The sequence below is a fragment of the Phascolarctos cinereus genome, unplaced genomic scaffold, assembly GCF_003287225.1.
Source record: "Phascolarctos cinereus isolate Bilbo 61053 unplaced genomic scaffold, phaCin_HiC Scaffold_726;HRSCAF=1367, whole genome shotgun sequence".
In the NCBI taxonomy this organism is placed as follows: Eukaryota; Metazoa; Chordata; class Mammalia; order Diprotodontia; family Phascolarctidae; genus Phascolarctos; species Phascolarctos cinereus.
In genome coordinates, this window is record NW_027556098.1 from 70,516,938 (window position 1) to 70,544,139 (window position 27,202).

A 27,202-nucleotide genomic window follows, 5' to 3' on the forward strand; every position below is an offset into this window, starting at 1 on the left:
AGAAATTCCACTGAAAGAAAAGAGGTAAGTATTTCTATAGCATTTACTCTATTCCATGGACTATACAAAGCCCTTTTTTTAATATATCATTTAATTCTCACAATAACCCTGGAAAGTCTTATCATTATCCCAACTTTACAGTTGAGGAAACTGAGGCAGACAGCGGTTAAGTGACTTGCCCAGGGTTGTACAGTTGGTGTCTGAGGCTATATTTGAATTCAGGTATTCCTGAAGCCACACCCTGTTTTTTATCCACTGGGCCACCTAACTCCCTTAATGTTGAGGGGCCTGGAATCTGGAAGATCTGAGTTCAAATCCTGCCTCAGATCCGAGCTTTGTGACCCTTGGCAGGTCACTTACCTTGTTTATTTTAGTTTCTGCAACTGTAAAATATAGATAATAATAGCACCTACCTCTTGGGGTTATTGTGAGGATCAAATACAATAATATTTGTGTGTGTCTGTCCATATATTACCTCAAATGAGATTATATATACAATATTTGTTTACATATATAATATTGTACATATACATACACGTATCATCTTGAATGAGACAATATCTCTAACGACACATACATACAAAGGAAGTCAAGGAAAAAAAGAAAGATCCCATACACATGAAAATATTTATAGCTGCCCTTTCTGTAATAGAAAATATCTGGAAATAAATCAAATGCCCATTAAATATGGAATGGCTACATGAGTTCTTGGGTTTTGCACATGAATGTAATGCAATATTATTATGTTCTAAAATTATGAATATTATGAAGACAGAAAAGCATGGGAAGACTTAAATAACCTGATTCATAGTGAAGTAAGAAAAAAAAAGGAAACCAATATATACAAGGACCAGAATAATGTAAATCAAAATTATAATAATAAATCAATGGAAACCAAATGCTTCAAAATGACCACGGTTGTTCCCAAAGGGTAGATATAAGAAGGTGTCCATCCCTCATTTCTTCACATAGATGGAGTATTATGGTTATGGAACAATGAATATTGTGTCAGATACTTCTCTTGGTTAGTTTTGTTGAACCATTCTTGCTATAAATAAGGGCTCTCTGGAAAGGGCAGGTCAGAGGTAAACATTAGGAAATATAAGGTAATAAAAAACAATATAGGAAAACAAATTTATTTTTAAATGTTTAAAGAATTACTATGTGAGGAAGAAATGTTCTCTAGCAAATATGTATTTATCAAGTATTTCGAATAGTCTATACTGTGACAACTTAAACAAGAAACCTTTATAAAAAAATTGACATGGTTAGAATTTATTTCATTAAAGAAATTAAATTTCACTAAAGAAAACATTTAATGTCTTAATTGGGATCCTAGCTATAGAGTTGGCAGCAACCTCCCTCTGTGTCTCTCTCTGCATGCATACACACACACAAATGCTATGTATATGTGTTTGTGTGTATATCTTTGTACACATACACATGTATGCACATATACATACATACATATATGTATAAGGATGGAACTTGTGATTTCATTGATATAGGTAAAGAAAATTCCTCTACTTATGCAAGCTAGCACCTTCTCTGCAACTTACCAGTCAAGAAGCATTTATTAAGCTTCTTCTGTATGCCAGGTAATGTGTTACATCTGAAATAAAAATTAATCATGTAGTGTTGCTCCTTAAATTGTGGGTCATGACCCCATATGGGGTTGTGAAAAATTTAGCAACAGTAAAAGGTTTCTGAATGCTCAGTGACCAAAAATTAATTAAAAATCAAACATGTAACAAATCCAAGGTGTTTCTGGCAGCATTTGCCCATGTTGCATCATACAACTTCACTACAGCCTTGGTTCTGAATAAAAAGCAAATGCATTTTGCGTTGAGTGTGCCTTCAGGCCTACTGCAAACAGGAAAAGGGGTTGTTAAGTGGAAAAAGTTTAAGAAGCCCTGGCCTAGAGCACTTAAAGGCTAAATGACTTACCTGGGTCACACAGCCCCATATATGTCAAAGGCAAATACAAACAGGTGTATATTATCACATTTTTGGAAGTGGAAGGAATCCAAGATTTTGACTAATGTTACCCTCACAGATTAGAGAGGAGGAAACTGAAGCCCAGCAAAAACTTAGAAGCTAGTTAACAGAAGAGGCAAGATTTCTTTTCCCCATTACTGAAATTCATAGTCTCATCAGGACTTCACAAAGAATTAGATTATAAGCACAAGTGGTCATCTGTCTGCTAAATAAGTTGTCACAGTTCAGAATGACAATTCTTAATCTCAGAATTCTTATATTGACTTAAATGAGCCCAAGTATGCAAATGCAGCTCAACCAAAGCTTTGAAATATTAAGAAGCGAATCTGTAACCAAGATTTCCATTTGCAATTGCTCACATATCTAGGAACGAAAAACATTTTCTGGTTAAATTTTTATGCATAAACTACTACCAGTGGAGGGGCTTGTCTCTAATAGCCCCTTCCCCCATAAATTCAAAAAAAAATTTTTCTTTAGTTTGAAAATAACACTTCACTTCCTATAAATAAAGAATGTACAGAGATAGAGCACTTTGCCTCTCTCAAAATGTATGCATGCCTAGAGTGCAATTATCCACTTAAAAAGAAAAACCCTCAGAACTGTAGAGAACAGCAAATATCAGGAATATCATTGAATAGGACCTCAATTTATCCATTATAGATAAGTATTGAGGGCTACTTTTAATTTTATACGTTTGTTGAACTAGGCGACACTACAGGATTTGGAGCAGCGGCGCCCCCAACTGGAAGAACTGATTACAGCGGCACAGAATTTGAAAAACAAGACCGGCAACCAGGAGGCCAGAACAATCATTACTGATCGCAGTAAGTGGTGTTTCCGCTGCCTTGTGAAACTCAAGGCAGATTCTTGGAAAATATAGTCATAACGCTATGATGGTATTGGGCCTGGTTTTTTTTTTCCCTTTAAGAATATGAAATTTTTCAGCCTGTGGAAAACCTGCTAAAATTATTTCTAATTAGAATTATTTAATTATAGTTATTCAATTAGATATTAGAATTATTTAATTCTAATTGGTCCAATCAGGCTACTAGCTTCTCCATATTTGGTGATTCCTTTCTACTAAGGCTGATGGATTCCTACCTCCTGCAGCTCCCTAGGTCTTGCATTTGTTTGCCCAACACTTCCATTGTTCCTTCTGGAACCCCCCTCTAAACTACTCCCAGGGACCAGCACCCACCCTAGTTCTCTCATTCTTTCTATCTTCAGTGCTCATAGAAACCTGGATTTCATCAGTAGACATGGCACCCCTTCCCACCCTCTACAGGGCTGGCTGTTTTTGTTTTTTCCTCTTTTGCTCCATAAAATACTATGCCAGAGGGGAAAATTTACTATATGGTTAGCATTTAGAGCTAGTATTTATGTAGTACTCAAAAGTTTGCAAAGCCCTATGCATCTAATTCATCCCTGTGAGATAGGTGTTCTTATTAGGCTGAGAGGGGTTAAGTGAGTTTCCCAGAGTCACACAGCTCATGTGTCTGAGGTGGGATTTGAACTCAGGTCTTCCTGATTCCAAGCATATCATTCTTATCCACTATGCCACTTAGTTACCCCTTGTTCCCATCGCCACTACCCAGAACCTGCTTTTGGCACATCACTCTGGGCCAATTTGAACTACTTTGAGGTCCATTCCTTCTATCTTTATCACCACATCTAGATCCTTGCTCCTGTTATCTATGAATAACCAAGTGGTTCTCCTCCCTTCTTACATGTTTATAGTTCCCATTCAAACCCCCCCTCCCCTCCTTAGTTACTTCTTGATATCTCACCAAATACTCAGGCCTCTCAGTTCATCAGCCTCTCACTTTCCATAAAATCCATCTTCACTGTTCATCTCTACCTCACAGAATTAGAGAGATACCATCAGTCCCTCATAGGGTTGGTCTTCCCTTAGACCTCACCATTACCCAAAAACTATAATATGATCTTGAATGCTGAATTTCCATTTTCTGAGCACAGTCTTTGGTTGTTTTACCTCACTTTTTCTAACTCTACTCCTCATCCACACCATGGCCTCCACTCTCTTCCTACAACCCTGTTTTCCCAATCATGCCTGTTCAGGCTTTGTTATTCCCTTTCATATTCTTGGCTGTCTAGTTATCCATTTCAACAATGCAGTGTCCTCCACTCCTAAATCCCTTGTCCCCTTGTCCTTTTCACGTTCACACCTGGCTGATTTTATTTTTTTTGGCAAGGCAATCAAGGTTAAGTGACTTGCCCAAGGTCACACAGCTAGTAAGTGTCCTATCTGAGGCCAGATTTGAATTCAGGTCCTCCTGACTCCAAGGTGGTTGCTCTGTGCACTGCACCTGCCCCACACTGGCTGTTCTTAAGTCTGGCACACTTCTCCACTCCTATTTCTCAGCTAAGGAATCTTGCTGCAGGAATTCAACACATTTTCTCCTAAATGAACAAATGATCTTGTGATCTGCTTTACTGAGAAGATTTAGACCATCTGTCGTAATGAGTCTTATGTCCCCTACTCAGTACCTCAAATTCTTTCTTTTCTCTGACTTTATGGCATTCTCAGATGATAAGATGCTATTCTCCATGTTTGGGTTAAAACTCTTATGTTCCATCATCTTTAAGACTTTTGCAAAATTGGTAGGGTAAAGTCACCAAAAGTATCATACCACTAATGCTGCTCTCCTCTGTTTCTGAAAGGCTGTAACGTCATGAACTCTGCCTAATATCAGAAGACTGACTTCAGATGGTGGGGTGGTACTTAGTGTAGTGAAATCATATAAAACACCCAAAGAAAGCTACAGAGAGGTAGAATAGTCTAATATAATATAGACCCCAAGGCACCTTTACAGAAACTGATGTTGCAGAGCAGATACTCAGGGGTCCCTGTCCTCAAGGAGTATATATCCTAACTGGAGAGACAGTGTGTAAATTGTTTTGTACGTACAAGACATATACAGAGTTAGATGGAAGGTAATTTCATCAGGAAGGCACTGGCAGATAGAGAGAACTAGTGAGGCATCTTATAGAAGCTTAGAGTTGAGCTGCTTCTTGACGGTAGCCAGAGGAATGAAGAGGTGAAGGTAAGACACCAGAAAATTCCAGGCATAGAGGAAAGCCAGTGCAAAGGTGAGGAAAAAGGAAACAATATCATGTTTGAGGAACTGTAAGTGGGCTAGGTGCATGGAAGACAGTCAGGTTTGAGAAGACTAGAAAAGAGGATGGAACCAGGCTATGAAGAGCTTTAAATGCCAAACGGAGAGTGTTATATTTTATCTGGGAGGAAATAAGGAACTACTGGACATCATTGGGTTGGGGAGTGGGAAGCATGACATGGTAAGACCTAAGATTTAGAAAAATCTCCTCAGCAACTGAGTGAAGGATGGATAAGATTTCAGAGAAATCTGAAGGAAGAAAGTCAATTGCAATGATTGTGTGACTTTCCAGGTGAGTAGTGATGACAGCCTGCACTGTAGTGGTGACTCTGTCTATAAGTAGAGAAAAAGGAGCTTGTGAAGAGAGAATGATGAGATTTGGTAATGAATGGTTTCTGTAGGGTGACTGAAGTTGAGTTGAAGAAGACACCAGCATTGTAAGTCTGGGTGACAGGAAAGATGGCAGTTACTTCCACATTAATTGGGAGTTTCAGAGGAAATGTAACCATGCTGCATCTGATTCTGCACTCCTTTGCATAAATTCTAAGAGGCTATTTCCCTTTATGTCCTTAATCCCATTTCTTCCTATCTCCTTCTGGAACTCACTCCCTCTACAATTTGCCCTCCCTCTTATCTTTAGTCTCTCATTATCTACTGGCTCCTTCCCCTCCTTTTACATATATGATTAGGTTTTGACTAGCTTTTAAAAACTTTCACTTGACTTTGTCATCAGACTTTCGTCTTCTATACTTCTCTTCCTTTTCACCATTATTCTCCTAGAAAGAATACTCTGAATTTTCTACTTCTGCTTCCTTGGTATTCAGTCATTTCAGTTGTGTTCAATTCTTCATGACCTTGTATGGGTGTTTTCTTGGCAAAGATACTGGAGTGGTTTACCATTTCCTTCTCCAGCTCATTTTACAGATGAGGAAACTGAGGCAACCAGGGTTATATGACTTTCCCGTGGACATATAGCTAAGAAGTGTCTGAAGCTGGATTTGAACTCAGATCTTTCTGACTCCAGGCCTGGCACTCTGTCTACTACACTACCTAGCTATCCCTTCTACTTCCTACTTACTGCACCTACTTACTCCTCAATCCTTTGTTATCTGGCTTCCAATGCCATCATTTTATTGACATGGTTTTCCCAAAGGTCAGCAGAGCTAAATCTGATGGCCTTTTCTCATTCTCAGCCACTATAATATATTGACCACTGTCTTGGATACTTTCTTCTCCTTTGAATCTCTCTTGGTTCTTAATCTGCCTCTCTGACCATTTCTTCTTAACACTGTTTATTAATTAATTATCTATTTCTGTTCCCTAAGCATAGAGGTCTGCCATGTCTCTGCCTTAAGACTTCTCTAAATAGAATTTCTCCCTATTTTATCTCATCTAATTTCTAGGGCTGTTGCCCCTAAACTCCTAAATTTAAATATCTAGGCCCAACCTCTTGCTTGACTTCTATTTCCACACCTCCAGCTGCCTGCTAGGCATTTACCCCTGAATGTTTTACCCCCACCTCAGAATTCACATCTTAAAAACTGAATTCATCCTCTTCTTCATCACTAAGACTCATCTCTCTCCCAAATCCCTTATTTCTCTTGATAGCACCACCATCCCTTCAGTTATCTAGAAAGCTGATATTCTTTTTTTTACTCCTTTTTCTTCTTAACATTCCATATTCAGCCATTTGCAAACTTCTGTTGATTTTACCCCAGTAGCATCTCTCCTAGTTATCCCTTATTCTATGTTCACATCACCTGAACGTTGGTTCATGCTGTCACTCAACTGAATTATTATAATCATCTCTAAATTGGTGTCCCTGCCTCCAGTCTCTTCCCCCTCATGTCCATTCTTCAAACAGCTGCAAAAGTAATTTTCCAAAGGAGCAGAGATGACGATGTCACTCCCCCATTAAAAAAAAAGTACACACACACACACACACACACACACACAAATATCCCTTTCAACAGCTCTTTTTTTTACCTTAGGCTAGAATCAAACTCCTCAGCCTGCCTCCACATCTGGCTCCAATCTGCCTTTCCAACTTTATTTCATGCTTCTTCCTTGTGTGTGCTATGTTCCAACCAAATTGAACTACTAGATTTTCCCAGGACTCACCATTCCATCAGTTGCCTCCATGCATTTACATAAGCCATGGCCCCTTGCCTAAAATATACTCTTTCCTCATCTGCTTCATGTTTCCTCTTACCCTCCATGACACAGAGTGGATGACAGCTGCTTTTTGAGACTTTTTGTCACATCCTCAGCTAAGAGTCTGCTGTCCCACCTAACGATCATTATCTGGGATTCTCTTTTGCCCCATTATTTCTGACCTTTAAATATACTTATCTGGCTCCTTGAGAGGTAGGACTCTGTATTATTTTTACCTTTGTACACCTAGCCTCTATCACCATTCCTTGTGCACATTAGAAAATTAAATTAATTTGAAGTTATGTCAAATTTAATTTGAAAGAATTCTTATAATGAAAATTCTATACTTTCTACCTCTTCCCTGCAGCAACTATACTTCAGAAAGATTCTAGTCAAGTGAATAATGCTTTTCTTGCTAAGATCTTTATCATCTATCTATCTATCTCTTATCTTTTGCTATTTATCCATATTTATGTCTTTCTCTCTAACTGCATATATATATATGTATATATATATATATGCTCTATCTACAGATGTTTAAGAGGGAGATAAATGTTTAAAGGGTTTTCCCACTATTAATGTGTGTATACACATGTGTATGTATGTATGTCTATATGTGTATCCCTTTATAAATGAGACTAGGACACAATACTAATACTAACCTTCTAGCTAAATAGTGCTACATATTGGGCTTTTATTCTATATAGTCCTTCTTCTAGAGCATGATTTGACTGAGGATAAAACAGTATCTATCACATAAGGAGCCACATTATAATGAGATTCTACTGTACTTCAAATAAGGATGCAGATACCAACCATGTTTCAAATCCTTGCTTAATTCTAAGTTAGCGATTTAGGATGTGATATAATCTCTGATTAGTCATCTTTCTTTTTCTTTTCCATTTTTGATCTGGAATTTACTGATTAAGATACTTGCTGATTCAAAAAGGTGTTAAGAAGGAACTAGTTTAGCTCTCTCTGCATTTGTTTTTGATTTGGGAAAAGACATTGGCAGATGAGAACTGTTTCCAAGCTTAGAATCATTTATAGATCACACAGATCATCCAAGCCAGTATTTTGTGTTTATCCTAAATGAATCTTCATAGGATTTCTTTTTCAATTCTATTTAACATATGGGGAGAATAATGATATAATTAGTGATTAAACTATTATTCTCTAGGCATAAATTAGACTTTTTTGGAAACATTATTAACCCATTCCTGTCTCCATCAAAGAAACTTTGAAGTATCTAATATAAACAGAGGGAATTTCTTCTCTGTAGAGAGACTTTCATTGAATGAATGAATGAATGAATGAATGATAAAGCATTTATTAAGCACTTACTGTGCTAAGTACTGGGAAAACACATAGAAAGTGGGATAGTCCCTGACATCAAGGAGCTCACATTCTAATGGGAGAGATAACATAGATAAGAAGCATCAACTCCAAGTCAAATGGAGAGGTTTAGTGGTCCTGAGGGTGTAGCAACAAAGCAGGTGGTAATGCATCTGCTTTAATGTCATTTTCATTGACACCATATGATAGTTGACAAATTGAACAAATTAGCATTTAACAGTGCTAAGATTTTGGTGTTAAGAACTTTCTTTTCTGCATCTTTAGTAGTATTGGTTGTTGGGAATGTAAGAAATACAGAACCTGCAGAAACAGTTGCCAGATTCTTTTGCCCAGAGGTTGCTTCTTTGGATGATGGCTTTGAGGGACAAGCTGAAAGCAGGACAGTCTGGGGGCTGCTGGGACTATCAGAGCTCTATGACTTAACCTCTTATCAGTAACAATTGGTTATCAGTTGGTATTAGTGGTGGTGAAGAAATTCTTCACAGCAATTGCTAACTTTATTGATAGCTTCAGGGTCTGAGCTAGAAGCAGGGCTAGTGATCCCTGCTTTTCCCAGGACTCTTGAGGTCAGGGTCTTAGGCTATCTCAATCAGAGTCTGAGTAGTTGAAATGGTAGCAGTAATTTGACTCTTCTGGCACATTCTGATTCCTAAATTGTCTTAGCTGCCTTGCAGGTGATAGGTTTTCCACACATGATGAAAGTTGTGTAGGGGCTAGGCTGGAAAAAGAGCCTGTGATCTTTGAGGCCACCTTTCTGGGTAGCACATTGGATAGAACATTGGGCCTGGGGTCAGGAAGACCTGAGTTCAAAGCCTGCCTCAGTCAATTATTAGCTTTATGGTTCTGGGCAAGTCATTTAACTTCTGTCAATCTCAGTTTCCTTAATTGTAAAATGGGAATAATAATCACACCTCTCTGCCAGGGTTGTTGTGAGAATAAAATGAGATAATATTTTTAAGGGTGTTAACACAGTATTTGGAACAGAGTTGGTGCTTAATAAATGCTTCCTTCCTTAATGTACATAATGTGTGCATGTGTGTATGTATATTCCTTCTGATAAAGGAAACTTTTTGTTTTTCCCTAATTGATTCCTTTACTTCCCAGAGTAGTTATTCAAAACTTTCTCATATCTTCTCAAGTCTCTCACTCTTTTCCCTGCACGGTTTTTCTCAGCTGAGAACCTTTCCTCTTACTTTACTGAGAAACTTGAAGCTATTCATTGTGAGTTCCCTCTTCTATCTCTTAATCCCTTCTTTATCCTCTATACTTTCTTCCTTTTCCCCAGTGTCTGGCAATATGGTAACCCTTCTTACAAAGACCAACCCCTCTACATTTGCCCTGGATCTCAGCAAATCATGTGTGTCATATTCCCCTAACCCATCTTAATTCTCTCTTTATCTACTAGTTCCTTCCTTTCAAACATTCCCAATGTATATGCATATACATATATGTATAAACACACACAGGCATACATGTATACACATCATGTATGTATACAAACACACATATATGAGGGGTTGAAGGGGCATGTCTGCAGCTCTGATTTCTCCGCAGAGTTCAGTCTTATATCACCAATTTCCTATTGGTCATTTCAGACTGGATGTCAATTGTGAATTGAAGAGAGCCAGGGATAATAATTAGTTCCTAACAAAAAAAAGCAAATCTTACCCACACACATTGGATTCCACATTACTGAAAATTTTTTTAACCTATGAGAAAAGAAGTTTCTTGTTGTTTGAAGAGAATCCATGCACACTTCGTTTTAATTCTAAAATATGGAGTCTGTACCTAATAATTTTGTGATGTATATAGAAAGCAAAGCAAGGAAGGAAGAGGCAAAGTTGCCCAATTGCTTTCCATATAAAAGAAATCTGGAATAATTACTGAACTTGTATTCAGACATAATGCAACAATATTAATAGAACACTTCTAAATGATCAAAACATGTGCTAATATGATACCCAATTGGAAATTCACATTTTCCTCTGTTCCATTCTCATTGGTTGATAGTGTAAAATCCATAATATTAATTATACTATCACATATAAGTAAAGATTCAATATCCATTTAATTAACATTTATTAAATATCAGAATGTACATACTTGTACTTAACACTATGTGCCCTGACACCATACTAGATTCAAAGACAAAAATAAACACTACCTTCAAGGCACTTATGTCCTATTACTGTGGAATGCCCAGTAGCTTTTTGGTAATCATGACATGGAACTCTCTATCACTAGACCTGAAGATCTTCTTTGTCTCTATTTTGATTCGCTTCCTAGGGGGAAATGGCTAGGAGAGAGAGTCAGAAACATTTAATTGGCTTGATAAAAAATGACTGAAAATCAAGATAGTCCTTTTTGAGAGGCAGTTTGTTCAAGTAAGAAAGAAAATCAGATTTGGAGACAGAATACCTTATTTCAGATCCCTACTACTTACTGTCTATGTGAGGCTGAGTCATGTCCTTGCAATATTGAAGGCATTGGACTTGTTGATCTTTGAGGATTCGTTCAGCCATGCATCCTATGGTCTACTTTTTAATTTAAATTATCATAGTTGGCTAAGCAATTGAACATTGGTATATGTGTTTTTTAGGGAAGAAGGCTCTTATATTAGGTGGTTAAACAGACTCCTTCAGTGTATAAATGATTCACTTACTGGAAGATCATGTCTATAAAGAGCCAAGCAAGACTACTATGGCACAGAAAAGTCTGTCAGTACATTTTCTTGCTTCTCATCTTAATGCCCAATAAAAACACTGCATAACTGGTATAGATAATTCTTGATTCCATCCCCTAAATGAGTGATGTCAGACTCATATAAAAACAGGGCACAATAACTTAGAAAACCAAAGATGAATATTGTCTATGTTCTATTGTATTTTTATTCATCTTCTTAAATGTTTCCTAATTATATTTTAATCCAGTTCAGGCTGTACTTACAAGTATTGTGGAACATGGGACACTTCTGCCTCACATGAAATGATTGTACATGTGTCTACTTTTAGAGGTTCCTGCTTAGTTTGCATTAGTATTACTTAACTAACTTCTAAACCACAGTGGCCTGAAACAGTGACTGAGCATCCAAAGATGGCTAGCTCCTAATGAGTTGCATAACAACCAAGAGTCTGAATAACCATCCCACTCATGAGTCACCTGTGTATCATGTCTAAGAAAAATCGAAAATAAGGAATTTTTAAAATGCAAATTTGTATGTAGCACATAGAAATCTCACATTTCATTCTACAAATGAAAATTTATTTTGAGTATTTCTTTTCACAAAAAAAAGAATAGCTAGGTATTCATTGTAAAGCCTCCAATAAGCAATCTCTAAATATTTTCCATTTTACTCTGCAAAGTTTTTCTTTTTTCATAGAGCATTGATGGGTTTTTTTGTCCTTCATACTTCACAAAGTGTAAAGAAAAATTGAGTGACCTGAGTGCATTTGCATCTTGCTGCTAATGCCTAGTGATTTGAATTGTTCTGCTTCCTTGTTCCTATGCCTTTTAAGATTGCCTTTATGAATGTCTGTGGCTTAATGGAAAGATTCTAATCCAAATCACCCCCCAAAAATCATTTTATTGAAAGCAAGTGTCTATTGTAATATGTCATTTGCTTATTAAGAACCCAAGCTTGAATGCTACCTCAAAGATGTGATTGGGTCTGTAATAATGGTATTGAGACTTTTATGACAAGACATGTTTATCTAAACAATGTCATTTTCAGTCCTTTGGCACTGCAGTATATCTCTCCATTTGAAATCTTTGAAATGGGAAGGAAATTCAATACTCATAAAATTCCAATAGTGTTTTAAATAGAATTTTCTTTGTATAGATTTAGTCTTCCCCTTGAAAGGGACAGAAATAAAATAGCAACTCATAAAAATGAATCCCCTTATTTGAAGGTTTTCCCCTACTTCATTATCTCTATGAAATTGCCAGAAATGAAATATTTAGGAAGGACTCAGATAAAGTAAAACTTGTTTAATATGTATGGAATCTTTTATTAGAATATTTTTTTCCTCCCAGGTAAATCATGGTTTATAACTTTGTACATCTGGGAAAATCCATACATAGTAATTAAATTCTATCTAGAGGAAATCAAGTAAAGAAATCCCTGTGCACTTGTAATAGCCTTGGTAAAATCTCGGTGTGAGTGGTCATCTTCATGTGAATATGTTTCACTCTTACCTATGGACCTCCATGATTTTCGTTGTCTTGTCAGTGTTGTTTATTTGGATATACCTGGTTGTAATCAGCTTGGTTAGTTAGAGAGTGAATTGTATTTTAGATGAGATCAAATGGTAAGTATTGAGTTCTTTGCAGTGGCTGGCTTTTTTAATTGCTGCCCTGTGTTCCCTCTGCCTAACCAGATATTGAGTTTATTTCAGAAATCTTAATTACTCTTTCCAGCTCCTATCTCAAGAGAATTGTAATGTTGGACTCAAGACCTTTATACCTAAAAGCAGTCAAGGTACAAAGAGGTCAAGATCATGTCTTTGAGCATTACTAAAAAAACGAAACAAAACAAAAACAACAACAACAACAAATTAAAACAAAAACCTAGTATCCTATATTTAGGCATAAGTGTCTCCTCTATTTATTTCACAATTAGCAAAAATGAAGGGGACTTTCCTAACATTTTGGCTTGGAATCCCTAATTGAATCCAGTCCATTCTACCCAATATTCATTAAGCACCCACTTTTTGCAAAGCATCATGCAGGGTGCTATAGGTATAAAGTCCTGAAACTGTACTGAATCCGTTCTCTTTCTCTCTCTCTCTCTCTCTCTCTTCTCTCTCTCTCTCTCTCTCTCTCTCTCTCTCTCTCTCTCTCTCTCTCTCTCTCTCATTATAGCTTTAGTTAGAGAGCTCTGTGGAAAATTAAATGATAAAAGCAGATGGTTGGTGGGGGGAAAATAGGCATACAGGAGTTCAGCAGTGGGTCAGGCATAAAATGTGAAATAATTTTTATGTGAGAACTTATCTTTTAGGATCAAATTCAAGATATCACTAATCTGGATATCAATTTTATGACTCCCATATTCACTTCCCTCTTTTAAATCTTATAATTCATTCAATATTCACTCACATATTAAATGCCAACTACGTGAAGAGCACTGCCCTAGGTGCTAGAAGAGAGAGTTTAAATAAGATGCCTTTCCTGCCAATACGAAGTTTACGGCATAAGTTTTGTAATACTCCTACCAGTGTTGCAAATCTATAGGCAGAGTTCAAATATTTAAGAAATTATTGGTAGGAAGAGAGAGATTAAAATTCCTATGTTGAATTAAGTTCAATTCCATAAATATTTTCTGGGTACCTATAGTCTGTAAGGTCCTATGGGAGAAGCAAAAATGAGTAACATAGCTACTATCTTTGTATTGTAAAATTTTGGAACAACAAATAACAAATTAACAAAAAAAATCACAGATCAGTAGACTAAATTTGGGATTAAAGGTGTTTAAAATCAGAAACTCTCTACACATTTCTGTGGATGCTGAACCAAAAAATTGTTTACTAGGTATAATAGATGAAGGATTTTATTAGCTCTGTGATCACAAGTGAGCTGCTTAATTTTAGTATGAGTTTCCTTATCTGTAAAATATAGAGAATATTATGTGTCCTACATATTTCACAGGCAGTTGTGAGAAAAGCACTTTATGAAATTTATAGCACTATATAAATGTGAATTATTAATATTACTACCCCCCCAACAGCACAATATCACGTAAACCTGATTCTTTTGTTTTTTTAGAAATTAGTTTAGAATTCTTTAAACATATTCAAAATTATTTGAAAAAAAGATGAAACTTCGAATACTTCAAGGGAACAAATCCCCATTTATCATTTAAAAACCTGATATATAGGAGTTGTAATAGTGATTGGGTAATCATTGGGGTTGTTCAGCCATTTTTATGTGCTTATCACCTGCTACTACAGGCTTATTGCCGTGTGGGTCTTCTGATACTCCTTCTCCCCTCTGGGAGGGAGTATTAAAGAATCTGTAATTCTTTTTATCATTTTGTTAGCTCTGCTCTTCCAGGCAGAGATAGACTTTCTGTGAAAATACCTCAGTGTTAGTTTTGTCTCTATTACTCTCTTCTGTGGGGATGTTTTCCTCTTCAATTTCCTCCTCCCAAATGTATCCCCAGTAAATATATGTCCACATATAAATACACATTCTTTTTTTTTTATAAAGACAAAGTCAACATTTAAAACAAAGAAAGCTAAACAAACAAACAAACAAAAACCTTTCCTGCGCCAAGAGAGAAAAAGGCTTCAGGTTCCCCAGAAAGAATCCAAGTGGAAAAGGAGATATATAAGATTACTGTCTTAGGGTCCATATTTGGGGTTTGGGAAAGAGTGGGCAGGGTTCAGCATCTCAGCTTCTGACCCAACACACCTCCTTTGGATGGGCTAAAGCAGACTCAGTTTTTAGACTTGTCTCCTTAAAGCTCTGTGCTTCCAATTTCCCAGCTCTACAAAGAGCTACTTTCTGTTTTCTAGCTCCACCCATCTTCAACTCATCACCTTAGGAGCTGCTGCCTATCTCATTAACTCACTGAACTAACTATTAAAGGTTACCTTGAAGCATGGCCTATCATTCTTTATTCTTTTTTTTTTCTGATTCATTTAAGGAAATAATTAATTCATACTTTTTAAAGGCATTACCTACATTTCCTTTCATGTCTTGCTGTTGGCTCTTTTTTCTCTGATTAGATTCTGGGCTTTCCAAGACCATTCCCTTACAGAGAAAAAATACACTAGATACCTCTAGCTTATGCTTTTGTATTAACTACCAGATTCCATGAAGACAGCTCTGAGTCCAGGCACTAAATAGTTCATGTCAGTGATCCTGGTTCTTTTCCTTTACTACTTCCTCATTTTTCCTTATCCTTCTAGGATCCCAATTCTTCCTTAAAGTTCAACTTTCAATCCTGTTCCTTCCCCCTCTCTTTTGAAAGCCTCTTTTGAAGAACACTGAACCTCAAGTTGAAAACTCAGGTTTGAGCATTTAGTAGCTGTATGCCTGCGAGCAAGTGACTTACCCTTACTGAGCCTTGGTTTCCTCATCCATCAATTAGGGGATAATCACAGCATCACTTCACAGAAAAGTGCTTTTGCAGCTTTAAAATATTATGTAAATATGAATAATTATCATGTTAATGATGATTACCAAATTTTTATTTGTAGTACAAATTTCTCCACATTTTTGTTGTACAGTAGACATTTCTATGTAGATATCTCAATTTTACTCAATAGGTCTAAACTCTTAAAACTCAATAGGTTTAAAATGAAATTCATCTTTTTTCCTCCTGCTTCTACAACTCTTAAATCAGATCCTATTAGAACTATAAGACATCATAGTCCTATGAGAATTAAGAGCCAGCAAGGGCAGTTAGATGGTATAGTGCAGTGATGTCAAGCTCAAATAGGAAGTAGATCCCTGAGAGTGGCATATTGACTTTAAAAAACTACATTATCAGGTCAGCTAGGTGGTGCAGTGGATAGAGCTCTGGCTCAGACACATGACCCTTACTAGCTGTGTGACCCTGGGCAAGTCACTTAACCCCAATTGCCTCACCAAAAAAAATAAATTTAAAAAACTACATTATTAACATTATCTATGTTGTATGGTATTTTTATTTTATTTTATTTTATTTTTTATTTTAATTTTATTTTATTTTATTTTATTAAATATTTCCTAATTGTATTTTAATCTGGTTCAGGCTGCACTCTGGAAGGTTGTGGGTAACTTGTGGCTTCATGTTTGACACATCTAGTGTAATGGATAGAGTGCAGGGCCTGGAGTCAGATAATCCACCTCAGATACTAACTGTCTGTGTGACTCTGGACAAGTCACTTAATCTCTGCCTGCTTCAATTTCCTCATCTGTAAAGTGGGTGTACCTACCTCCCAGGTTGCTGTGAGGATCAAATAAGAGGAAGTTCATAGTGTGGTTTGCAAACCTAAAACCCTATATAAATGCTAGCTGCTATTTTATTATTAAAAATAATTTAATATAATTTGTAACTTAATGTATTATTAATTATTGATGTATTATTATATAATATATTAATTGTTAATATAATTTAGTTATATTATCATTATCATCATCATTAATCATTTTAGTTTTTTATCCCCCAGCACTTCATATAATGTTCTGCACATAGTGTGCTTAAAAAAAAAAAACTTTTGTCTTAGATAGGATTGAATTTACTTATACATCAAAGGAAAGATTTTTTGCTCCTAGAAGTGGGGAGGTTGGACAATTAGCGACACACAAAAAATTGAAACTGAGTTGGATTAATGACTTAATCTGTTGTGTATACTCCACTGATGCAGATTACCAGCATCCCATTCCTTGGTAGATGGTGTTTCTTAGTTGCTGTTGGTAAGGAATGTTAAGGGGTCTCTTGAACTTGTCTTTTTGAGTTGTCACGTTTTCCAGAAACACTGGACCCAGACTATGCAGGAGGCCTTGAATGTGTCAAGGATGCAACCTACCCTGAGCTGACATAATGAGTTGTTTGCATCCCAAGCTGGAATCCTAGTGTGTCCTTGGGAGACAAGACAGGCACCAATCAGTCTCTACTAGGCTAAGAAAATTGCTTGAGCAACTGGGACCTTTGTAGATAAGTAAACCATCCTCTTCATGGTCTAGCAGTTCCTAAGACAAAAGAATGTGGTTTTGCTGTCACCTTGCTCTTCCCTTTCAGGAGGAGTTTTGTCCTTTCCCTGCCTTTACTGCACCTTTCCCTCTCCCATACCACTCCCCACTTTAGGTGGAGATTTCTATTTTTTCCTCCTTTCTTTGTTATACTGTCATAAATATACACACTTCTGTGTGGATTATAAACTCTATGGGTTCCACACACATGCTCATTTATCTTGTAATAAACCTAGTTTTCACATAAGTTTTGTGAAGTTGTGATTGCCTGTTGACATTGTAGCCACAAACTTCATCTCTTCCTTTCTGGCCAAAACTCTGGTGCTGAGCCTCTCCATGGGTAGGCTACTGTTCAGATGACAAAAGTGCCTCTGAAGGCTGGTAAGGGCATCACTGGACCTGTACTAAGAACCTTTCCATGTTCTACTAGCCAAGCCTTTAAGAGTCCAGGGTCACTGCCATATCATGAAGACACATCAGAGGAACATTTTAGTGGAAGAACTTAACTTTAATAAGATTTCTGAAATAGAAATGTTATTTCTATTTCAGAGAAAATTAGATGTATCAGCAGTATCCTTATATTTTATTTTTTGCACCTCCATCTCTAAAATGAGTGTAATCATAACTCCTCCCCCCTGAATCACTATGATATTGTAAAGGAGATAATATATGTAGTGGTACTTTTAGCTCTTTATGAAATAAAATCCCATGTGATTTTAAGGGGTTATTGTTATTACATAGATCAAGTTTTTACTCTTAAAAAGACGGTCAAATCAATACTTCCTTTAAAATGAGCCTCACTAAGCACCTGTTCTGATTACAGGTTTTTTCCTTCTTGTTATTTTCTAAACATATTGAAGTTTATTATGCATTGTATTTCTCATGCAAATTTCTCTAGGCTCATAAATATTATTAGCCAATAGGTCCTTTATTCCCCCCAGGATCTACAAGGTATATGTAACTGTATGGTGTTCCTGAGGGCATATATTACATAATAGACATGATCTTGACTATCATAATAAATCCTATCTATTCATCAACTGTTTATTTCAGAAATTATAGTCCAAAAGTTTTACCTATGAAAGTAATGTTAACATTTGTCTTAATCCAATGATTTGTCTGGAATGGTTTCTTAATTTTATTCATGGCAACCATTTATTTTAATTAACAATGTTGGCATAGTTTTTTTTTATTTTTAAAAAATTCTAGATACTCTGAAGTACAAACCACATTTGGGTAAAATTGGTTCACTAGCAAAGCTAGCCTATCACACTATAGTTTACATGTGTACTGCAAACTGTACAGAATAGGTTAGTGTAAAAATGTTATAAAAAATGAAAACAAGTCTATGTCAGCAAAGAAAAAATACTCTCTTTGAAATCATGCAATTAAAATATGACCATAAAAAATGTTTCTTGCTACTTTTCTTGTTTGTCTCCTTACCCAAGAGACCAGACTGTCACAAAATTTTAGGATGGAATTGAGGAGACTTTTTTTTTCCTATTGATGGCCATCAACACAGAGAAAAAGATCAACTGAGGGTCACGTAAATAAACAGCAACTTTATAGACTATATACTTGTGGTTGTGTGTATAGCATATACACATAGCATGTTTTTGTGAATTTGCATATATGCGTATATTCACATGCATATTAACATGTGCATATAAACAAATGAATAAATATATGTGCATATAAAACAGATGAATAGTATTTATTAAGTACTTAATGTGTGTAAAGAATTGTGCTGCAAATAAACATAAACATAGGAAGTAGCCTGGCATGTAGATAGAGAACCAATCTCAAAGTCAGAAAGACCTGGTTCAGACCCTGCCTTTGACATATACTATTTGGCTCTAAACAAGTCACATAACCTCTTAATATTCTAGCATCTCTCTCAGACTCTAAGTTACAGGAAAGGTGCCAACCAGCTTTGGGAAAGGAAGTTTTCTGTTCCACTGAAATCATCTAAAATCAAGTACAATACCCTTACCTAACCCAAATATAAACATACATATGATTATATACTTACACACAGATGCATTTTAATTACAGTGATATACACATAAAATTCACTGGCTATCTCTTTTTATTCATTAAGAAAAGAGCATGAAACTCCATTAAGCATATAAATAAAATAAAATTAGGAAATGGTTCAGTTCCACTTGATAGCTAGTTAAGAGTGAAAGAAAGAATGGGGCATGAAGAGCAGTGACAGAGAGAAAGGGACAGATGAGACAGGGCTGCAGGAGAGACACATAAACAGCTTTTCAAAGAGTAGGAGCCCCATCTGATGGCTTCTTAGAGAATGAACACTAAAGATTTTCAGGGCTTTGTTGTATTTTTCTGGCTGTATCCATGAAGAAGGATGTCACTTCTTGCTGCTTACCTCACGGCTTGAATAAATATTTCAATATTTCATTGGATATTTGGTCTTAGTAAGGTGAGTATTTCTTCCAAGAGTATGACTCACAACCCATTCACACCTTCTTGTCATATGTAACTCTTACAAGAGGTCCATCTGGCACTCCATGGACCTTCCTCTGTCTTTTAACACTGCAGAGATAACAGTGCAGCACATGAGCTGTCGCTCTCTTAGTTTAATTACATAACTAGCCCAGCTCTTTTCCAGTAGTACATTCATGTAAACTGAAAGAATCAAATTAATGTCCTTCCCAGTTCTGAATCTATAATGCTCTAATCACTTTGATGATATCTTTTGCATGTCTTTTTGTTCATATTTCATCATTGTTGATATGCTGTTGCTTATGCATCTCCTTTTATCCTAGAATTGACCCATAATCTTGGTTATTCCAAGAAAGTGCTGTTTCATGAAATTCAGCTATATAATATCATCTGAAGGCAGGGTGGTGCAGTAGATAGAGCACAGAGCTTAGAGTCAGGAAATAAGAGTATGATCCTGCCTTAACATTTAGTACCTGTGTGTTCCTGAGCAAGTCACTTAAATACTCTGAGCCTCACTTTCCTCATCTGTAAAACAGAGATAATAATAGCATCTACCTCACAGGATTAAATGAGTTAACATTATGTAAAGAATTATACAAAACTTAAAATGCTGTATAAATGCTAGCTATTTTCTGAAAAAAAAATAGGTGGAGTTTATTTCAGTGGGGCAGAAGACTTGGATAACATTAAGATGCAATTAATTTCAAAAATAAATTAAATCTAGCCCATGGATGGAGATTTCTCACATTAATAATACCTATAATAGCAAGGTGCTTTCACAAACACATTAGCTATGTATACGTGTTAATTTCCTGGTCATGCAACTTCTGGTGTTTCTAGCCTTTTCACAATATCTTTGTTACAATTTTTAAAATTATATTGCTGTTTTTGTTTTGCTGTATCACACATTTCCCAAGTAATATCTCTATACTACATTTCCAACAAAAAAGAGTTAAGCAAAATTGACAAATATGGTAATTGCCAAATATTTGTATAAATTTCCCTCATTTTCTGTTTGTTGACAGAAAGAAGGAATGTAGTAATTTAGTAATTTGGAACAACTATCATATGTTGCATTTGAAATTTTTTTCATTTTAATGTCATCATTTACATTATTGTAATCATTGTGTATGTTGTTATTTATTCCTTCAATCTATGCCAATTTATGTAAATCTCATTTTTCAATGTTTTTTTTCATATTCCTGACTTTTTACTATGTAGCAATGTTTCATCGCATTAATATAGCACACTTTATTTAGCTGTTCCCCAATTGTTGGGCACACAATTTATTTACAGTATTTTATCATTAAAAATAATGTAGCTATGAATACTTTGGTACTTAGGGAGCTATCTGTTATGGACATCCTTGGTGTATAAATGCAGTGGTGGATTCTGTGAGTCAAAGGATAGAAACTTTGTTTAGATATTGATATAGCATTAGGAAATGTCCAACAGACATGAAGAGCTGACACACTCCTCTCTTAGTAAAGGCATGGCTTGATAGTTTTTCAGAAAAAGAGCTGAAGTTTTGGTTTATATATTCTTAAGATTTTTAGTCAGGGAGGATTGTGGACCCTTTTTTCACTCTAGGAAAACCTGTGGATCCCTTTTCAGAATGATATTTTTAAATGCGTAAACTGCATATGGTTACAGAAGAAACAAAATATATTGACACAATTATTAAAATATGTTTTTTGAAATAAATTCACAGACCTCTGGGCAAGAACCCTGGTTTTAGTGCATTGCAAACTCACTTTGAATTGCTAGTAGAATATGAAAGCTAAAAAAGATAATGAAATCTTAGTCTGCATTACGAGAGATATCTTGTTCAGAATAATAATCCTATTGTATTTTGCCCTGACCAGACTACATCTATCATATCTTATTCAGTTCTTGCTGCACCTTAAAAAAAATATTGTTAAGTCAGATAAGCAGGATGGTAAAATGCCTTGAGATCATGCCTTTTGAGGATCAATCTGTCAGTCAGTCAATAATCATTTATTAAGAGCTTACTATTTTTCTAGTCACTGTGCTAAGCCCTGGGGATACAAAAAGAGGCAGAAGACAAAAGTCCCTATCCTCAAGGAGGTCACAATAGAATAGGGAAAACTGTAAGCAAACAAACATATATAAACAAGCTATATGCAGCATAAATAAGATAAATAAAGGGAAAACACTAAAACTAAGAGGGGTTAGGAAAGATGTCCTGTAGAAAGTGGGATTTTTAGTTGGCGTTTAAAGGAAGCCAGGAAGGTGAGTAGGCAGTGTATCAACAGAAGAAACTGGAGATATTTGAATTCATGAATTGAAGACTTGGGGGGAATTTGATTGTTATCTTCAAGAATTTAGAGCACTGTCATAATGAAGATTAGATTTGTTCTATTAATTACCATTGGGTAAATAGAAGTAATTAACTGAATTTATAGAAAGGTGAATTTAGGTTCTGTGTATGAAAAAAAAAATACTAAAATAGAAAAGCCATTCTCAGGAGGAAGTGGGTTCCCCATTCCTAAAAGTCTTCACAACAAAACTAGATGACTGCTTGTCAAGTTTGTTATAAAGTGATTCTTCCTTCTATGATTCTGTGATTCTCAATCTGACCTGCTCTAAGTTATTTAAGAAAAAAAAATTACAAGATTAAAAGGGAAATGATTTTCTCTCCAATTTTCATGCCTACAGAGGTTCATTCCTTTGTACCTTTCCAGGTGCAAAGGAAAAAGTAGGGTTGATTATACTTCCATCAGAAAGTAGAACATATCAAACCTCCTTTCATGTGGTTTCTGAAACTAGAGATCTCAAGTAGCTCTACAAATCAGGCATGGAAAAATCAGATAATAATATAAACCTGTAACTGATGCACTACACCTTACCCACAGTCAAGTGCAGTTGACTTTCATTGCCATTGGTTACAGATACCAGTCACCTTCTACAATAATCTTACCCTGGCTGCTTAGTAGGTATACCTGCCTGGGAGAGCAGGTTTTAGAATTTTGGAGGTCTAAAAGGGAGAGTTGAAGATAAAATGGTAGAAAAGATGATGTAAGTTATGAATTACTACTCCCTGATCAATGCTATTTCATTCTTTAAGAATTAACTGGCAAAATTCCCTCTAAAAATTGACACTTCTTCTAGTGCAAGGTGAAGAGTAAGTATATATCTTTGTTTTACACACATTGATGCTATTATTAATTTGAAGAGTTCTAAAATGTTTTTATTCCACACCAAATTTTTTTCTTTTAAAAATATTTATTTTATTCTGAACTTAAATAAAATAGGCATTTCCATACTACAGAATAGAAAAAAAAGATGATTATACATGAAATCCCTTATATACAACTTGTTATTTCTTTTACTTTGAATGACTAAGTTATTTTGACTATTATAAATAGCCAAATTAACAACCAAGGATATATGAAGGAAGATGCTATCTGCATCCAGAGAAATTATAAATAGAAGTATGTATAGAATGGTTTTTACACACACACACACACACACACACACATACATATGTGTGCATACACATATTCATGCATGTTTATGTCTAATGGTAGCCGTGGCTAGGGCAGGGAATTAAAAAAAGAGGAAAAAAGTTACAATAATGCTGTTATTACAGTACTGGGCTAAGCAAGTTAGATTTCAGTTTATAAGTCTCACACAAAAAGAAGAAATGCACAGTTCTAAACAATATATTTCATAATGTAAGGCTCTCTAAATATCATCACTAATGTAGCCTTAACACAAAGGTTATTCCCATTTTGCGAATGGGAAACTATTCAGTTGAGTAAGCATTTAAATTCCTGCTGTGAGAGTAACTCTGCTTTTTTTTTTTTTTTGCTTTTTGGTGAGGCAGTCAGGGTTAAGTGACTTGCCCAGTGTCACACAGCTAATAAGTGTTAAGTGTCTGAGGCTGGACTTAGGCTCAGGTCCTCCTGACTCCAAGGCTAGAGCTCTATTGACAGTGCCACCTAGCTGCACCTGTTCTATTGATATAGACACTAAAACTATGAATCTTTTTGTAATGAATGAAAACTACATTTCTGTCCTTGTTCATGTCCTGTAGAAACGAACCATCCTTGGAGGATGGATACCAATTAATGATACTAAGGTGTTATTTTAAAGAATTTTCATATCTTATCTCTGATGCTTTTGACCTATACGTCCTTGGATAATTAATTCACTTAATTGTCATTTATTTCATTTTCCTCTTATATAAACTGGGAGAGTTCAAATAGATTGCTCCTGAACTCCCTCCCTGTTCTAGACTTCTTATTTTATATAGCTGGCTGGACCTCTACCTCCTTGAAAGTAATATTTATGCTCTTTTTTGCCCAGTCTTTTTTTTTTATTCTTAGTCATAAGGGATGGCTCTTTCGGAGAAAGAAGGTAGGGACGTTTTAGAGAATATAGGTCATATAAAAAGAAAATACATCAATAAAATTTATTTTTCAAAACAAGAAACTATTATAATGTTCATGAAACAAAACTGTAGGTGTTTTCATGAATAGCCCCACAAATGTATAAATTGATGTGTCATTTTCAGAATTATTTAAGAAATCAGTCAATTTATAAACATTTATCTAAGCACTTACTATATGTCAGGCATTTTGCTAGGTACTGAGGATACAAAGAAAAAAAAATGCAATTCTCTGCCCTTAATCAAGGAGATTTCATTATGTTGGGAGAGATAAGATGTATACGTATTTTTTTAAAAATGCAAAGTACTGAAAGTTAGGGGCCACTAATAGCTGGGAAGTTCAGTTAATTCTTCATGCTGAAGAGAGTACTTGAAAAAAAGGAGTCTTAGAGCTTTACCACCACAAATGTATAGAAAGAATGTTATGAAGTCTCAGGCATCTTGCTTTATACTTTACCTTTTGTTTTAAGTCCAAAAATGTGGCAGAAAAAAAACCTAGAATTTTTCCAGATGAAAACTTTATTAAGGCAAAATTCCTACCCTGCCCATTAGTTTTTTCATGAATAATAATTCCTGATTTTTGAATAATACTTTGCAATTTTAAGAACTTTCCTATTTATTATCTCATATGAGCTTCGTAATTGACCCATGAGGTAAGCTTTCTTTTCTTTATTTTCTATAAAGAGGAATTTGAGACTCATACAACTTAAAAGACTTATCCAAGGCCTTTTCCAAGCTGTCAATAATAAAGATGAAACCAGAACCCAGGCTTCCTGACATCCATTCCAGTGTTCATTTCACTGTGCCATGTTGAATTCCTTTTAAATTTACCTGAGTTATAATCCAGAGTTCTACATTTTATTTATTTACATGTTTTTTGTTATTTGTATAGAAGCTGTGAATATAGTAGATAGTGTTCTGGGCCTGTAGTCAGGAAGACCTGAGTTCAAATCTGTACTCAGATACCATATATATGTGACCAGGACCAGTTTGGTCCTCTGACCTGTACCCTCTATTTGCCTCAGTTTTCTCATCTATAAAATGGGGATAATAATTGCCCTTGTTTCCAAGGGTTGTTGTGAGGACCAAATAAGATAATAATTGTAAAGTTCTTAGCACAGTGCTTGGTACTAGTAAATGATATATAAATGTTAGCTATTATTGCTATTATTATTATTAGAGCTGTTTTCTACTTGTTCAGAAGAAGAATTATATTAGAAGAACACTAGTGGCTTCTGAAGATAAAGGGACGAGATATATAGAAGCAGGCAGGAAGAGGAGACCCGGTGACTATATCTTTAGGAAGTATTGGACTACTTATAACATTTTTTGTCCAAATATAATCCATAAATTTAATTCCTGGACTACGAAAGTGTGGAGACTTCAATATCATCATTTTTCCCAGGGAACATGTTCCCAGAAAAATGGAAAAGTACTATAAGTCACATGGTTAGAGTCTTTTTGACTCATACAGATGTCTGCAAACATACATATTTTATACACAAATTAATATATATAATGTACACTTATGTTTGTGTGTATATAAATACATGTACATATGCATACCTGCCCATATCCAAGAACCTCTACTTGAGCCAGTGGTTCTCAAAATGTGGTCCTAGGATCCCTGGGACACCCCAATATACTTTCAAGAGGTCTGCTTGGTCAAACATAAAAAAACTAAGACATTATTTGTCTATCAAAATACTCTTCCCCGGGGCAGCACAGTGGATGGAGCACCGGCCCTGGAGTCAGGAGGACCTTAGTTCAGATCCGGCCTCAGAAACATAATACTTACTAGCTGTGCGACCCTGGGCAAGTCACTTAACCCCATTGCCTAGCCAAAAAAAAAAAAAACCCAAAAAACAAACAAACAAACAAACAAACAAAACCCCAACAAAATACTCTTCCCTCTTCCAATTACATGTCAGACAGAGGCTAGATTTTCTTCATCTACTTCACCTACAATTTGCAAAAAATAAATGTAGATGCAGATGTGAGTATCCAGCTATCTTAAACCAGATATTAAAGAGATTTACAAAAATATGTAATATGATACACTTTTCACTGATCTTTTTGTTTTGGAAAAATAGTGATTTTTTTTCATTAAGATGTTATTTATGTTTATATTTAACTGATAGGCTTATTATTATTTTTAATTAGTTAAATATTTTTTTAAAAAACTTTAAAATTTTGAATTTCTCATGGTAAATATAGTTAGGTATGGCTTACATAAACAGAAGCCCTTTGGGGTCTTCAATAATTTTTAAGGTATAAAGGGGTCCTAAGACCAAAAAGTTTGAGAACAACTGGCTTAGGGTACTACTGCTTCTTTTAGTAGAAAGGGAATCAATTGGAGCAGGAGGAGGAAGAGTACCTTCAGTCTGATTCTATTGTGTGCTCAGTAGGATAAACATAAACTCCAGATAATGTATAAAAAAGTAAAAATGGGCCTCAAATGTCAGGAAGAATAATAGAAAGGAAATACTTTTCCTACATGATTAAGCTGTAAATTGTACCTCTGATTTGTAAAGTTCAGCCAACCCTAAAATGTGAATAATGTGTTTTAATGTACAACAAGGTAAAGTTATTATGAATAGAATGAACATATACATAATAATGTGGACCTTTATTGGATGATATGCTTGCTTCTATTGCATTTTCCTTATATTCGTCTACCCTTGGCTTTGTTTGGTTTCTCTGGTTTGTTGAACAATAAAAGGAAAATGTGTTTCTGTTATACTACAAAATAGGAAACCCTTCCAAATTCTGCTCAACTCATGTAAGAGTGAATAATGTGCTTGGAGCTCCATGGCAGGAGGTTGAATGTCTCTTAAATATTTAATAATAATAATGCGAGGCACACAATAATGCTAGGTACCTGTTGATAAACTGAATGGACTTATTTTTTTTTTACCTGGAAGGGCGATATACCCAGCATTCTATCTGTATAGGAATAAGATAGGTAATTTCCTAAACAGAAATTATTGTATTGGTATTA

At 35.5% G+C, this 27,202-nt stretch overlaps 1 protein-coding gene across 1 annotated transcript in view; it reads left to right on the top strand.

Annotated features, from left to right (window-relative positions):
• The window catches only part of DMD (dystrophin), a 1,828,382-nt gene that overhangs the window by 1,149,925 nt on the left and 651,255 nt on the right, over positions 1 to 27,202 (top strand). Inside the window, 1 exon segment of the mRNA XM_078146592.1 lies at positions 2,705 to 2,822. Within this exon segment, the coding sequence (XP_078002718.1) occupies positions 2,705 to 2,822 (118 nt within the window).